General features: G+C 39.0%; 1 protein-coding gene across 1 annotated transcript in view; it reads left to right on the forward strand.

Moving 5' to 3' along the window:
* Positions 1-15,891, forward strand: part of LOC149218262 (uncharacterized) — a 595,146-nt gene that overhangs the window by 134,537 nt on the left and 444,718 nt on the right. Inside the window, exons 4-7 of the mRNA XM_089386517.1 lie at positions 7,663-8,012; positions 8,662-8,791; positions 9,216-9,344; positions 9,528-9,572. Of these exons, the coding sequence (XP_089242643.1) occupies positions 7,663-8,012; positions 8,662-8,791; positions 9,216-9,344; positions 9,528-9,572 (654 nt within the window). The remainder of the gene's footprint in view (positions 1-7,662; positions 8,013-8,661; positions 8,792-9,215; positions 9,345-9,527; positions 9,573-15,891) is intronic.

The raw sequence follows: 15,891 nt of genomic DNA on the forward strand, positions 1-15,891 counted from the left end.
AGGTTTAGTTTTTATTTATTTTAGATTTAGGTTATGGTTTAATATGTTTGGTTTTAGATTTAATTCTTCAGCTTTATTTTCATATTTTTAATTCTAAACTTTTAAAAAATATAAAAATCGAATTTCGTTAGATTTTAGATTTTAGTGTTTAATTTTATGTTTAGAATAGATTAAAGTTTTTTTTGGTTTATAGATTTTTTAAATTTTCATTTTCTATAATATATAAAAATAAAAAAAAAATAAAAAAAAAAAGATTTATTTATAAAAAATAAAAAATAATTTTGAAAAAAGGATTTAAAAAATTTTGAAAAAATATTAAAATTTTGTGGAAAATTATTTTGCCAAACTCAGTGGTTTTCACGATATATCTTTCATGCTGAGATCTGAAATTTTCAAGTCAAAACACGAAATCCAATGTCTGGTTAATAATTCATGATGCTCATGGTGGTTTAAGGCATTTATCTCTTCAAAGCTTTCAGTTGCCGGATATCGTTTTGGTCACATGATTTAGCTGATGATAGATGGTTGCTGTTCATGGTCCATGTTTCTATATCATTTAAAAAGTAATCGTTTCTACATCAATCTCTTAAGGCACTGGTCTATCAAAATTTATAAAATTATCTTAGTGCATCTCGTCTCCCAGTCCAACTGTTTGACAGTTGGCATTCACCATCTCGCAGGGTCTACCCCCCTTAGCCGCGGGAGACAGGCTTAAACGGAGGGATCGGGGATCAGAGTGACAGCCCCCGGTCCGAGCGTTGTCGTGCAAATCTGCGCGACAACAGAGCTATCTGAGAAATACAACTTTTGGAGGAGCAACATCGGTCCATGGATCCATGTTGCTCCTAGATTTCCTAAAAAACATCGTTTAGGGCCTCAAAACGGCTCCGAAGTTCAGGACCCAAAAAACTGCTAAAAATAGTAAACTGTGCTATGATTTAGGAAACTGAAAAACTGAAAGAGACAGCTGTGGGAGTCCAAGTGGGATAGGTGGGTGGCCACCAACATCCACCTGGATCAGTAGTTCGGCGAGATGTAAAGTTCATGGAGGATAGAGCTTTCAGAAAATCTCGAGAAATGCCTTCCGACGAGCAGTCAAAAGATGATCCATTGGTCAAACCGCTTCAACCAGCGGAAGCTAGTACCATAAATTCTCCTTCAGAACAAGAGGAATCACAGGAAGAAGAAGAGCTGACAAATGCGCCTACTACCAGAGGAAGAATGAGCCGAGAACTCTGACAGATTCTACAGGATGCAGAAGAATTCATTGGTGCACCCAGGAACAGTAAAAGGGAGCGAAGACAGCGAGACAGATACCAGGCTTTAGTAGCTGAGGTTGGGGAACCCTCCAGTTTTCAGGAGGCCGTTCAGCATCAAGTATGGGTGGATGCGATGGTGGAGGAATACAACTCTATAATGGTGAATGATGTCTGGGAAGTGGTGCCTAGGCCTCAGGACAGATTAGTGGTAGGTTTGAGATGGATCTACAAGATCAAATATGTTGCAGACGACAGTGTGGAGAAATACAAAGCCAGGTTTGTGGCAAAGGGCTATGCTCAAAAGGAAGGAATAGACTACGAAGAGACTTTCACCCCAGTAGCCAGGTCTACATCTATTAGAATCGTAATATCTCTTGCAGCACATATGGGGTGGGAGATTCATCAGATGGATGTCAAGACGACATTCTTGAATGGGGTAATAGAAGGGGAAGTATACATTGAACAACCAGAAGGCTTTGAGACATGTGAGAAGAAATCTCATATATGTAGATTAAAGAAAGCCTTGTATGGGCTTAAACAGGGACCTAGAGCATGGTATGGTCGAATTGATGGCTACTTGCAGAAGATGGGGTTCGTCAAGAGTGATGCAGATCCCAATCTCTACTATCTAGTTGTAGAGAATGAGTCTGTAGTCCTAGTATTATATGTGGATGATCTCTTCTTGACAGGATCATCCAGGTTCATCAAGGACTGCAAGAAGAATCTAGCCACAAAATTCGACATGAAGGATTTGGGACAAATGCATTATTTCATGGGGTTGGAAGTTTGGCAGCAGAAATGTGAGATCTTCCTTGGACAAGGGAGATATGCTACAGAAATCCTGAAGAGATTCAGGATGCAGGATTGTAGGCCTATGGCTACTCCAATGATCACCAACTAGAAGAAAATTGATGCATCAGAAGATAAAGATGTTGATCCCACATTGTACAGGTAGCTCATAGGATCCCTGATGTATTTGGTCAATACCAGGCCAGACATTTGTTACGCTGTCAACACCCTCAGTCAATTTATGGTGGAACCTAAGAGGGCGCATTGAGCAGCGACCAAACACATTCTCAGCTATATATAGGGAACAATCAAGCATGGACTATTGTACACCAGAGGCAATGACATCCCCTGAGTGGGTTCACTGTTGCAGATTGAGCTGGAAGTTCAGTAGATCGGAAAAGTCCCATTGGGTACTGTTTCAACATTGGATCGAGGATGACTTCCTAGTGCAGTAGGAAACAGAAATCCGTAGCTTTGAGCTCAGCTGAAGCAGAATATATGGCCGCTAGCACAGCTTTGTGCGAAACCATATGGCTTAGAAAATTGCTTGTGAACCTATTCAGTAGAAGGATGGATGCGACCAAGATCATGTGTGATAATCAGAGTTGCATCAAGCTCTCTGAGAATCCAGTATTTCATGATCGGTCGAAGCACATTGATATCAGGTGTCACTTTGTCAGAGACTGTGTCCAATGAGGAGCAGTACAGTTGAGCTACACTCCTACAGGAGAACATGTGGCATACATCGTCACCACGACTCTAGGAAGAACAAAGTTTGTTCATTTCAGGGAGATGATGGGGATGGTAAAGAATCCATTTCAATAATGGATAAGTATCAGAAGTTGCAATGCAGAAGTTAGGAGTGGAAGTGCTATGGGTAGCATGGACAACATTTTGAGAGGGAGCTGCAAGTACAGATGTAGTAGTGGCAGTGGTAGATCCATGGGCAGCATTACATGAAGCAACAGTGCAGTGGTTGTAGGGTAGTAGGCCCAACATCAACACAGTTTCTGGTGCGGAAGGATCAGTGTGATGTTCAATGGTGGAGCATTACTAGAGCACATTCCTCGCTAAGAGGGAGTGTTGATTTGGGGTAGCATCGGATGTGCTCTAGCCATGAAAATTGGTGGAAAGGCTAAGGCACATGAGATCTCCAAGTCTTAGAAATCATTTTGAGAAATTCCATTTGGATGAGGAGTTATTAAAATAATTAATATTTTTAATGGGTTCTTAAGTCTAAACTTAGGAAAATAAAAATATTAATGGGTATTAATAAAGATAAGGATGAGAAGCTTCTAAGAGACGAGGATCAAGTCTGTTTTAATCTTAGCCGTTGATTAGGGACTTAATCTCGGCCGTTGATTCATCAACAGGAAAAGTATAAGAGAAGACTTAAGGGTCATTTGGAGACAAAAAACCAGCAGATACTCGGTATCTCAAGGAAAATCGATTCTCAAAGAGAAGGAGATCGATTTCAAAGGGAGAGTTGTAGGGTGGAGGAAGAGGGGGATTAGCAGTAGTTTGGGGAACTCAGAAAAATTGACGCAGGGACTCTGAGAGACAACGCAGAGGGAGACGCAGGGATGATGCAGAGAGGGACCAGAGCTGCGCAGAGCCACGCAAAGTGACGTATGGTTGACGCAGTAGAGAAAGGAAACTCTCCAGGGTGTCAGAGAGTCTCAGAGAAAAGTCTCAGGTGTTTTCTCTAGTGTCTATGTAAATTTTCTGTAAAAGCAATCGCTGTTGAAGATTAATAAAATCCCTCCTCTGCTGCACCGGTTTTCTCGCATTGGGTTTTTCCGGGTACAATTGTCAAAAAATAACTGTGTTGATGTGATTGATTCTTGTGCATATGTTTATAATAATGTGATATCTATAGTGGTTTACTGAAGAGATTTCGTAAATAACTTATTGGGAATAATAAGTCGGTGAAATAAATCAGTTGCTGCAGTGATAGAATTTATGTTTAAAAATTTTCACATAAACTTGCCACATAACTCCAAATATTTGCATGTAAGAAATGAGTTACTCTAAAACAAAATATCAATTTGTACTTCAAAGCAAGAATGAAATGCAAAGCATCAAGTGACAATTGTAGCAAAATTTAACTTAAAAATTGAAATGTGATGTTGAGGTTGTGTTAATTTTAAAGCATGTAAAATGAGCTAAAAGGAAAGTTAGAAAAGATGCAAAATTAATCCACCCACACAAAATCCTCCTTCTAAAAGAGGAGAAAGGATGCCTTGGGTAAAACCCAAGCTCCCACAAAAAAAAAGATCTTTTATTATGATATTACAATGGAGTTAAATCCTCTTAGAGGGCTGCCTAAAAGATGAAGGGAAATAGTACAAGATTTGGAACTAGAAATAGCTAGAATGTCCCTCCAATGAAGACTTGCTAAAATCTGAAAACTACAATCTCTACAAAGGTCCATGGCCTATTCTTATTTGCAACTCCTTCTAGTGTCCATGACCTCCTTAAAATGAATCTTGGATGCTTAAGAGGTCCTACAAGAAAACTAGTTGGAGTTCAATAATCTTTCCTCAAAGCACATGTGTCAAAACACCAACTATGGACTGCAAAAGTAAGACAAAATTAGTGTAAAAGAGCATGTAGGTATGATACAAAATAATATACAAAACCAAATCAAGTGATGGGAGTGAACCCTGTCACTTGCCTAGTTTGGGAAATGATCTTAAATAGTTAAATATATCAATGAAAGCACGATTTTTTAAAGAGATTTAAATTATTAAGTATTTGCTTGTATACAAGCTATGTCAAAGAAAATCCCTGCAAAAGATCACTTCGTAAGATCAACTATGGAATTCAAATAATCAATGAGAGCTCCTTGGAGAATGTGTTAAGAGTGGGTTTATCTCTCCAAAGACTTTCCCTCGCGCTTGATATTTGATCCAACAAGATTTTCCTCTACAAAACTTCAATCAAACATTAGTTCCATAAATATTTGGCAAATAAGAAATGATAAGAAAACTCTAGAAATTTATTAGAAAATAACTAGATATTTTCACACCTAGAACATACTCCTAAATCAATTGTTAATGCAAGATAGCTTTACATTAACAAATCTACAAGAGCATATGGAAATAAAATAAATCAAAGCATGAATAAAGGAAATTATACCAATAGTGAGCCAATCATCATACTCCAATAGAACAACAACTCATGAATGAACCCCAAAGTCTTTTATTGCAATTGAGAACAAGTGTACATAAGAGCAGAGCTTTCCCAAGCACAATAGCTCGTAACAATGGATACATAGTGAGAGCCCATGGCTCTATTATATAGAAGTTTGGGAGCCAATCCCAAGGCAAATGGTGACAATCCCAAGACAAATGGGTGACAATCCTAATGCTTCTACATGAAAATTCGAATTTCCCAAGTGGCCATTCGATTTCCTCTAGAGAGGCCCACGCAATCCTTGAGGAGGAGAACTCGTTGAGGTGGAAAGGACATGTGTATGTGAGAGTGGAGTGGTCGGAGACCACTCTCCACTCATTACTTGTGGAACTTCAAGTCAAAGCCCACCAATGGGTGAGTCACATCCTTAAATCGACTTATCCTCCTAAAAAAAAGTGATTTGCTTTTGTAAAACTTGTCTGCTCAAGGAAAATTGATTTCCCTTTTTGTCACATGTTTCTTCTTGATTCTTGGTCCACGTCATTTTATAACTTGTCTTAAACTCCTTGATGATTTTCTCCCTCATTTCCACATCATTTAGCAAGTGTGGATATTTATTTTCTCCAATTTATTTAGTTGTTGGCTCAATTTATTGCCACATTTTCCACTAAACTTAGGAAAAGTAGGGTTTGAGGTTGTATAACTTATTTTTTATCCCTCAAAGTGTTTTATAGTAGAAAGTTGAGGGTGAAAGGTATAATTTTAAGCACACGTACCCCATACAACTTCTCTAGACATCACTTATTACATATTACATTCAGATTTTATTTAAATTTCCGTCTTGTGGGAAACTTAAAAAATTTAATAAATGACCCCTAGACCTAATCAAATTCCACAAAACTTTAAGAGTGATCTAGTATGGTAATATACAATGACTCTAGACACTAGGAATCACCCAAAGCTTCACCTTCAAGCCGTACTTCGGCTTTGGGGTTATGCTTGGAGGAAAAAATTCAATTAATTATCAATCCCCATAAGGATATAATAATTAACCAATTAAAAAAAACCTCTTAAAGTAAACTCACTTGATGACAAGGTCCCAAGTTACCTAGGCCTGTTACATGACTCAACTCATCATACTAGCATCACTTTACATCATCCCCGCAAGACTTGTGGAATTTGAGTACAACAAAAGAAGATGAGAAGAAGAAGTAGAGTTGAAAAACTTTGGTGATATGATGATCTTTGATGGTACATGGAGCCTTTGATACATCCTTGGGCATGGAGTCTTCAAAAAAATCTTTGGGTACACTTCAGTGGTCAACAGGGTGCACTACTAGTTTCATAACAACACCATATAACATCGTCTCCTATTGCATAATCACCACGAGTACTAGGGCACTCATGTGGGAGGCCCCATGCACCCTCACAATACACAATCAACAGTTAAGTTATCTGAATCATCCTCAACATGTCTGCATGAATAATTAAACCTCCAAACAGCGTTGGTAGACATATAACTAACTGAATAAAGTGAAAATACATGTTATATCTACTAGGAATTTTAGACATGAACCAATAAAATATGAAGCCCAGGGCATATAAAGGTGATGATGATACTCAAGTAATAAAAAAAACGTAGCGTGAAGTACACCCTCCTAACCAATAGACCAGCATGTCATCATCACACTGCTGAATACAATGGAACATGCTATCAAAATATCAACAGGGACAAGAACAATTCACTTTGCTCATGAAACATTTCTTGAAGACATCACAACACCCACTGTTGAGCAATGTGCATTGTTCAGTTTCTTCAGAAAACATAAGATCCCTCTGGGAGCTGTAAAAGTAATCCCACAAAAAATGCATGCTTCCATAAAATGTCCCCAGAAAATGTCAATAAATGATTTGGGCATCTGTAAATATATGGCCACTGGTATGAAAACTGTTCAAGCAAATGCTCACACATTATACTGTGTAACAAACAGGATAGGTCAAACAAGTATTATATGAAAATTAGTGTGTTATAACTTATAAATGACAAAAATTCCAGTATTCGAGATACAACATTACTTCACCAGAGAGCTCATGTGGACTGAGGTCATGTATTATCCCACACAACCAGATTTCTGACTTCTTCCCCAAGCCTGTAAGAGGAGATAGATTGGGAAGTTTTAGGGATATGCTTGGTGTGTCTAACAATGTGACCATGAAAGGGTGGCGTTAGAAATTAGATGCTAAGATTTAAGTATTATATGTTAGGAGTTAAAGTCACTTATTAATCTAAATGTCTCTCTATTTGTGTCCATAAATCGAAAGTACAGGTGTGTATGAAATAAGAAGCTACTTAGGGGCGTGTTGAGTTACGAACGTCAAAGGGTCATAGGATTCATAGAATCATGGGTTATGAGTTAAAAATTTAATCTCATTATATACGTTGTTTATGATAGCTAGTGACATTTTGTACTGACAGAAATGGAAAAGCCTCGGAGAAAATGAACAAGCGAAGAACTGGACTGAAGGAATTAAGCGTTGGCTTAAGGAGCCCCTCTGGCCGAACATAAAACAACAATCAAGAAGTCTTCCCAAAGATACAAATGAGCTCCATGAACATTCTTTGACAAATTTGGAAGCAGAAAGTGATTCACCCGTTTGGCTGGCCGCACAGCAAGCAGTCACTCGGTATGAAAACTTTTTATCTTCTGCTGGCTCTCGAGGGAGGCTTCTAAGAAAATTACTTGTTTGGATGGGTCTTCTCCCATCAGAACCACCAGCATCTATCATTATTGACAGCAATGGTTCATCTTCAGATCCATATTCGAGGTTGGACATAATTCTTACTTTTGATTGCTTCCATTAAAATGAATAATATGAACCTTAGCCATCCTATTTAAAAAATATATCTTGGATTTACAGATATTGTGACAGAAAAGGTGCTCTGAATAAATTTTCTCTCCCCTCTTTTAGCCAAGTTGAACTACAGTGCTCCTAGTTGTATGATTTGTTAATGCTTCTGACTATCAATAAGTTCTTTTGGTTGTTATGTCGGATGATCCTTACTACTTTGTCTTCTCAGTTTTCTATGTATTTTTTGAAGTATGTGTAGTTGACAATTTTACTTTGATTTACCTATCTGTCCTGTTGTTTAGTAGACTTGCTCTTCCTAGTCATAAACTGTGACCACGAAGTATTTAGTTTGGATTAAACTTTGTCTGGAGAGTTTTCTCCCTTTTGTTCATGCTCAAAATATATTCTATACCGGATAGGTTATTTAGGCAGTGTATTAATGCATTGCGAAATAATGAAAATGCAAAACATGAGCAGCCTGTCAAAGTACATCTCTTGCCTTAACTTTGATGTTCAGCATTGTGCATATTTAGGCAGGCCAGCATATTCATGGCAAAGTTTAGTCATTCATTGTGAAGATCTATGATCTTTAGAGCTTGTAATACTGAGATGAACATCTGAACAGGACAAATTTCCTGTTGAGAGTCTCACTGAAGGATATCTGGAAACCTGCAACAAAGGAAATTTGTGAAAATGATGTTTGGAGACAACTCCGAGCCGCATTCTCAGTTCTTTTTTCACGGTCAACTTTGCAGGTACTTGTTCCTTAACCATTCTTGTCATCTTCTTTTTAATGGTTGTATGGGCATTCATAACAATGAAAAACAAGATAAGTCTTGAAGTTGTGAAAGTTTGGAACCCAGTTGTTCGGGTTCTAGCACACGAGGTATTTCTTACGGATCCACAGCTATAATTAAATTGCTAGTGGAAGATATTGAGTCATTATAAATATAGATCTTTCTCTATTTTACCAGCTTTATCTGTTAACCAAGCCATAGAATAACCTGTCAAAATATGAACAAGAGACATCATCCTATTACATAAAGCAGTAAAGCCCAAGTTGCGGACATAGGAGAGCATCACAGATTCACAACAGAATTGGCAAATTTGCATTTAGCATTGGCGACCTTAAATGTATGTATACTGTGTTGCTAATTTTTAACGGTGATGTATTTTCAGGAACCAGCATTCAAAGAATTAGTTTTGTTGTATACTGCGCCTGTGGACCAGACAGGAAATGAAAAGAGCTATAGTCTTCCCACCCTACAATTAAAAATATATAAGATGATTCCTATACCAGATCTTAAAGTGAGTATTTTAGGATTTTTAATCTCTTGGCTTGGATATTTCTTGTCATTTTTCTTCAGTTGATGAATTTGAACTGTCCTGTAAAACTACTTACTTTTATGCTTTCAAGTTTAAATTATGAATTTCTAGATTGAACAAGAATCTCAACGAAATCACTTACTATATGTGAATCTATTTTTTCAGGTGATCTTTCCAAATAAGAAACTCTCTTTTCGAATCCTTGATACTGTAAGTGTGGAGATTTATATTATTTTTTCATTTCCTATCAGCAATATTTATGCAAGTCACTGGATCTTATCTAAAGAGAGAAGTGTTTGGGAGCTTCGGTTCTCATTTAAAATCAGTTTATTCTTCCTTATTTGGAAAGGGAATTTCTTTGAACTCTTATATACTTTTAATATAACCATGCTTATATATACTCCCAGACACATGGATGATTGGTTTTGCAATCCTAACTTTACAATATTTTTTTTAAGGAATTAAAATCAAATGGAACAAAATACTTATTTAAACCCAATTATAGATGAAAAAATTGCCAAAAAATCAGCAACATCACAATTTTTTGTGATGTGACGATGTCAAACCTTAAATGAAGAATCAGCTCAAAAAAATTGCAAGATCTGGAAAAAATCGACAACACAATTTTTTGAAAAATGTTGGCAACAATTGAGAAAAGCATGCCACAATGGAAAAACTGCCTAGGCTGATTTTTGACCCTCTTAAAATGCTGATTTTGTTTTTGTTTTTATTCATTTGTCTTTGCAGCTATTGAGGAATGAGAAGCAATGCGTTTACCATCATCAACAACCAATCTCAGGAGGGTCAAACCATTGTTCTCATTACCATCAAAGTTTTTTTAATTGAAGCAAGGATCAATTCTTATCTGCATATGGTTTTCATATTCTTAGTGTTACCACATGAGTTCTCATTTGATGAAAATTCTTAACCACAAGTGTGAGACCTCAAGGGCAACCTAGGCAAACCACCAATCACTTTATTGGCTTTTCCTTTCTTACTTTAGATTAAGGAAGATGTCTTGGTCTAGGGGGTCTTCCATATGAGTTACCAAGCTCACTCCCTGTGGTATGGAATGGGAGTAAAGAGAACTTAGCAACATGAAACAGAAAGAAAAGATGGTTTTGAAATTATAAGTTTTGTGGCAGTTGATGAAAGAAAATGACTAATGCCTTATTTGTCTGGGCTATGGGGCAATGGATGCAACTTATAAGGGCAGTTCTAAGGAAATAAAGGGGGTTGATAGCAACATGAAACAAAAAGAAAAGATGGTTTTGAATTTTAAGTTTTGGGGTGATGAATGCAAGGGAACGACCAATAATTAATTTATTCACTTGGGATATGGGGTCTGTTACCACACAGTCTAGCAGGCCCTAAGAAAGGGAAACCTATAGGACAAGGAACTAGACCAGGTGATAACAATGGGACAATGACCCATTGTCACCCAGTGTCATCTGTTCTTTACGAACTTTCATCGATGGGAGGAGTCCCGATAAGAAGGAAGTCACTTCGGATAAATAGATTAGTGATTAGGTATGATGTGATTTCACAAAGCCGATTCAAGGAGAGACACAACAATGGCTCAATGCTTCAATGAAGCTAAAACACTCTCCAAGAAATGCCTTGATCAAGACTTAGGGTTTGAGATATGCGATGATAATGGGTATTCCTAAGATCAAAACTCTTGGTGATGGGGTAGGATCTCACAAGGATAGCTCTATGTGATGCTTTGGCACTTCTAAGAGGCTCTTTGCTCCTTTTAAGAGACCTAAGAAAGACTTGCACATGTCCTAGGGTTTTTTGAATTGTCGTGGACAAAGGAATTCTCAAGGTCAAGGCAAGGAGGAGAATGGGCTTCTTATTATTTATTCCAATGAGTACTATTCTCATACAACCCTCAAAGAAGTCCCCAAACCAAGGAGATACGAGCTAGATTTTTCCCTTCTAGGGCACACCTAGGGCATAAGATTTTATGGATAGAGAACCATGAAAAACGTACCAAACTTGGAGGTCCGCTAGACAAGGCCTTAAGAGTCTTGTGCTCACAAAGTCCAAAAATTCACTCTCTAGAAGATTTCACTTGATGCCCTAGGCTAGCCGTCCAAGAGAGAGGGGACCAAAATTTTAAGGAGAAGAATTATGGAGAAAGAAGAGTGTGATCACCAATTGGCTTGGGCCAGTGCCTTCTTCCTTGGGCTAGTGGAGTCCTAGATGCTTTAGATTGGCCAAATTTGTCTTTAAGGAGGTTAAAAGTTGATGCCCTAGCTACCAACTTTCAACAATTACCCACTGTTAGAATATGGAGTTTCATGAAGAAAAATAACATTTCATCACTAGGAACATTCATTGCATGTTATATCATGAGTAACATATGCAAGAGGCAAACAAATAGCTTGAAAAAAAAATTCTTCAACAAAATTAGGGCACAAAAGCATTTACTTTAGTTGCAACAATTGCATACATTAGACATTTTCAAAGAAAGATTCTATCAACAAGAGAACTTACGAGATAATCATGTGATATATCCATCCATACTCAAGAAGTAGCTCCAAGACAAGATCAAAAATTAGCTCCAAATATCATAGTGCATCCAAGATACTCCACAAGATCACCAAAGAAAAAGTGCGAATTAGCCAAAGAGGCCAAAAATACCAAGTGTGATGATCATCTAATACAAATGAAGATGAGTCTCATTTATATGTGTCTCACGAAGTCGAATTATTAGCCTATGGCCCCTAACATTACAAAAATGTGCAAAATACAAGCCTTGGTCACAAGCCGCCCAGGTAGCTCTCACAAATTATGAATTAACCATTGTTAATTTTAGGGAGGTTCTATGCTTAGAGCAATTTATTTCAATTTTCACAGTTAGCTCAATATCTTTTCCAGATTAGCAATCACATCAGCATTAAAGTAAACTGCAGATAGAACATAAACATAAATCGCAGAAGACAAGCCAAGACAAGAGGACACAAGATGTGGCGCTAGCCAGGGACAAACCCCAATGTGGGGAAACCCTTGATCAATTCTTCTTATATGTTCTTCAATAGTTCAACGGAGAGAGAGAGAGATAGTACATTTACAACAGAAGTCAACACTTTGACATATCTAGATAAGAGCATAGATCATCTCTAAGAAGATGATACAGGAGATCAGTTGAAGACATGCTACTTCAGCTGATTCTCCAAGGTCACTTCTTCACCTATCATTGTGCTGCATCTCGTCATCATGCTGCACCTCATTGTGCTGCACCATGCTGCACTGCTGTCCCATGTACCATTGTTGAACCATGTTGTCATACAACATGTCTCGTGTGCTTGCCACAACTATCCTTGCTGTCCATGCTTTCCATGTTGCACCATGCTTGCCGTGCTATCCATGCTTGCCATGTTGCACCATGCTTGCCGTGCTATCCATGCTTGCCATGTTGCACCATGCTGTCCATGGTTGCTGTCCCATTGTGCCATTGTTGCACAATCTCATAGCCGTCCCATTGTGCCACCGCTGCACAATGTCATTGTTGTCCCATTGTGCCACTGCCTCATCATTGTGCTGTCCCATTGAACATTGTGGCACAATGTCATTGCTGCTAGTACTGCTGTCCCATCACAGCTTGTTATCCCAGCAACCCAACATCACTGATGTCCCAACATACTTACATTGCTCTAAATATGTATGTACCATTGCCTAGTTGTCCTAGTTTTATTGCTGTAACAGTTGTACCTAACAATCATGCCCAAAACACTACTGTTCTGGGCATATGACAACCCTTGACACTTCCTTCAGCTCACAGTTCTAGGGTCCTTGACTGCAGCAATCTTGGTCTGGTTAGGGTATTTCTAATAACCCTTCAATTGTTGATTTGGGGTAGCATCGGATGTGCTCTAGCCACGAAATTTGGTGGAGAGGTTGGGGCACATGAGATCTCCAATACCCAGAAAGGGTTTGGACAGATTCTAAACAGATTAGGAGATATTAAAATAATTAATATTTTTAATGGAGTCCCTAAGTCTAACTTAGGGAAAATAAAATATTAATGTGTATTAATATGAATCTGTGGTCCAGAAGACATGGATCAAGCCAGATCTAATCTTAGCCATTGATTAGGGATTTAATCTCGGCTATTGATATGTCAACGAGAAAGTATAAGAGGGGGCTTGAGAGTCACTTGGAAAGTACACCACAATGATCGTCATTCTATTCTCTAGAGCGGGGTTTACGAAGAGAGATAGAATCAGTGATCGAGAGAGCAACTGAGGGGCATTGAGTACAGAGAGACAGAGAGGCAAAGACAGTGTCGAGATAGCAACAGAGTAGTCAGAGAGAGAGACGCAGGAGCAGCCAGTGCTCACGTAGGGCCACGCAGAGGCAACTAAGTGCTGCGCAGAGCACCAAAGGGGCCAGCATAGCTGACACAGAGGCTCAGAGAGCTGACGCAGGGCTAGCGCAGGGCTAGGAGAGGCTGACGCAGTCTAGATTAGGCAGATGCTAGGGTTTCTAGGGTAGATTGGTGCTAAGTAGCTGCCGGAAGGATTATCCGGGTTTCAGCAAGTAGATTTGTTAGAAATCGAGAGGTATTACTGCTAAGGAAATTCTTTGTTGGGTAGGCCAGTTTTAGTGCCCAAATTGTACTTTGATATTGTTTAATAAGAAAATCCTTAGATAGCTGCACCGGTTTTCCCACATTGAGTTTTTCCGGGGACATTAGTCCAAAAATAATGGTGTCATGTGGTGTGTTTGTTCTTGTTTCTTTTAAATATGTTGAGCATGCACAGGTGTTTATTTTCAATATTTACTTTGTAAATAACTTGTTAAAGAAAAATAACAAATAGGTAGGAATAAATCAGAAAAAGTGCATGAAGGGTTTCTAACTAAGTAAACTTAGAAACTTGAACATCAATTTGCCTAGAAGTGCCCTCCTTTACTGCGGCTGCCCTTCTAAGAGAGGAGGAGACCCTATGCTGCATTTTCTGGGCAGTCTATCCCTCATCAACAACTTTGGCCTTCCTTTGTTTGTCGTGGCTTGCTATATCAAGTCTCCTCTTGACTGCAACAGCCCAACACTCTTCCAAATGATCCTAAAATAGTCCTTATTGCTGCGGCATAAGGCCTATGGTTAGGGCACACCTGGACAGTGACTAGGGCACAAACTGATATGCGGATTTAGCCTCATACATCAGCGTTTAGGGCTTGTCTTCCATGTATAATTAGGCCTCATCCTTGGCTGGGGCTAGGGCACGTTGAGTCCTCCTTTATACATCATTCATCTACATCTATAGTGCTGCGTTAGTCCTTCTATTCTCTGCGGCTAGGGTACAACATGACCCTCCTTTCTCTACGGTTAGATGTCTTTTCCTAGGACATCGTTGAGGGTTTTTAAGGACAAATGCTTAGGGTCTCTTCTAGACTTGCGTTTAGGGTAGTTAGAACTTCTCCTTGCTGCGCTATAGAAGTCTCCTCCATGACTGCATTAAGGCTTCTTCATTGACTGCATTAGGGCTTCTTCATCACAGTAGCGTAGAGCCTAGGGCATTCCCTCTAGATCTCTCCTTCATCAAAACCCAAAACAGAATGAAGAGAGAGATCATGAGAGTGTGAGTGTGTCAAAATTACTTGAAGGCCACCTCTATTTATACTAAAACGTTGAGCACAAGTGGGGGCAGTTTGGTTGCTGGCCGACCTTGTCGAATTGTCTTATAACATAAATAAATTCATAACTCCATGAATACTTATCAGAATTGGATGACCTTTAGATCAATCCTACACCTCTCAATGAGAGGAATCCAAGAAAAATATCAGCTGCCATAAATAATATGACCCACATGGAGTTTGGCCCTAGTTGCCAATTTTAACACAAACTCTCATCTAGGGAGAACTCCATCCGCTGATCCATATGTCCTACTGTACTATCTCTGCCATCAGTGCCTTGCACTGCTCTGCTCTGCTCTGCTGAACCATGAAGAAGAATTGATCGAGAATTTCTCATACTATTCTCTATTGACCCGAAGTCAGTTTTATTGATCCTAGATCAATATCACAAGAGAGTGTCTCAAATCACTCATACTAATCCCAGATCAGTTTCATTGATCCCAAATCAATGGAGGTCATCCTAGCATAGGGAGTACGGTAGATACAATGATGCATCCATCAATAGTACTACTATGGTCCCTAACCCCATTTCCCTGCTCATTGGCCAGATGAGAGGTACTTCCCATGAGTCCCAGACTGCATGGGTAGGATGCCTCGATAGGAGAACCATTCATCCTGTCCCTAAGTCACCTCAAGGTATCACAGGGGAAGGCTGAGCCATTCACCCTGTACACAGCGCACCATTAGGGGAGGGTGAGTCACCCTATGGTCGCTTGTTGCTCCAAGTAGTACCCCAAGCCCCCCGGAGCTCCCAGAGCTCAATGCATGCATCATGTAGGACCCTTATAAGAAGGTCTCTCAACGACTCCAAGTCGTTCGGGAAAGTCACAAATTTGACCTTTCCCCGGGGCTTTGACAGAATGTCTGCGACCTGTACATCAGT

Source organism: Pinus tabuliformis, chromosome Q (genome assembly GCF_031772625.1).
Source record: "Pinus tabuliformis cultivar Carrire ecotype Pingquan chromosome Q, CPIR1, whole genome shotgun sequence".
NCBI lineage: Eukaryota > Viridiplantae > Streptophyta > Pinopsida > Pinales > Pinaceae > Pinus > Pinus tabuliformis.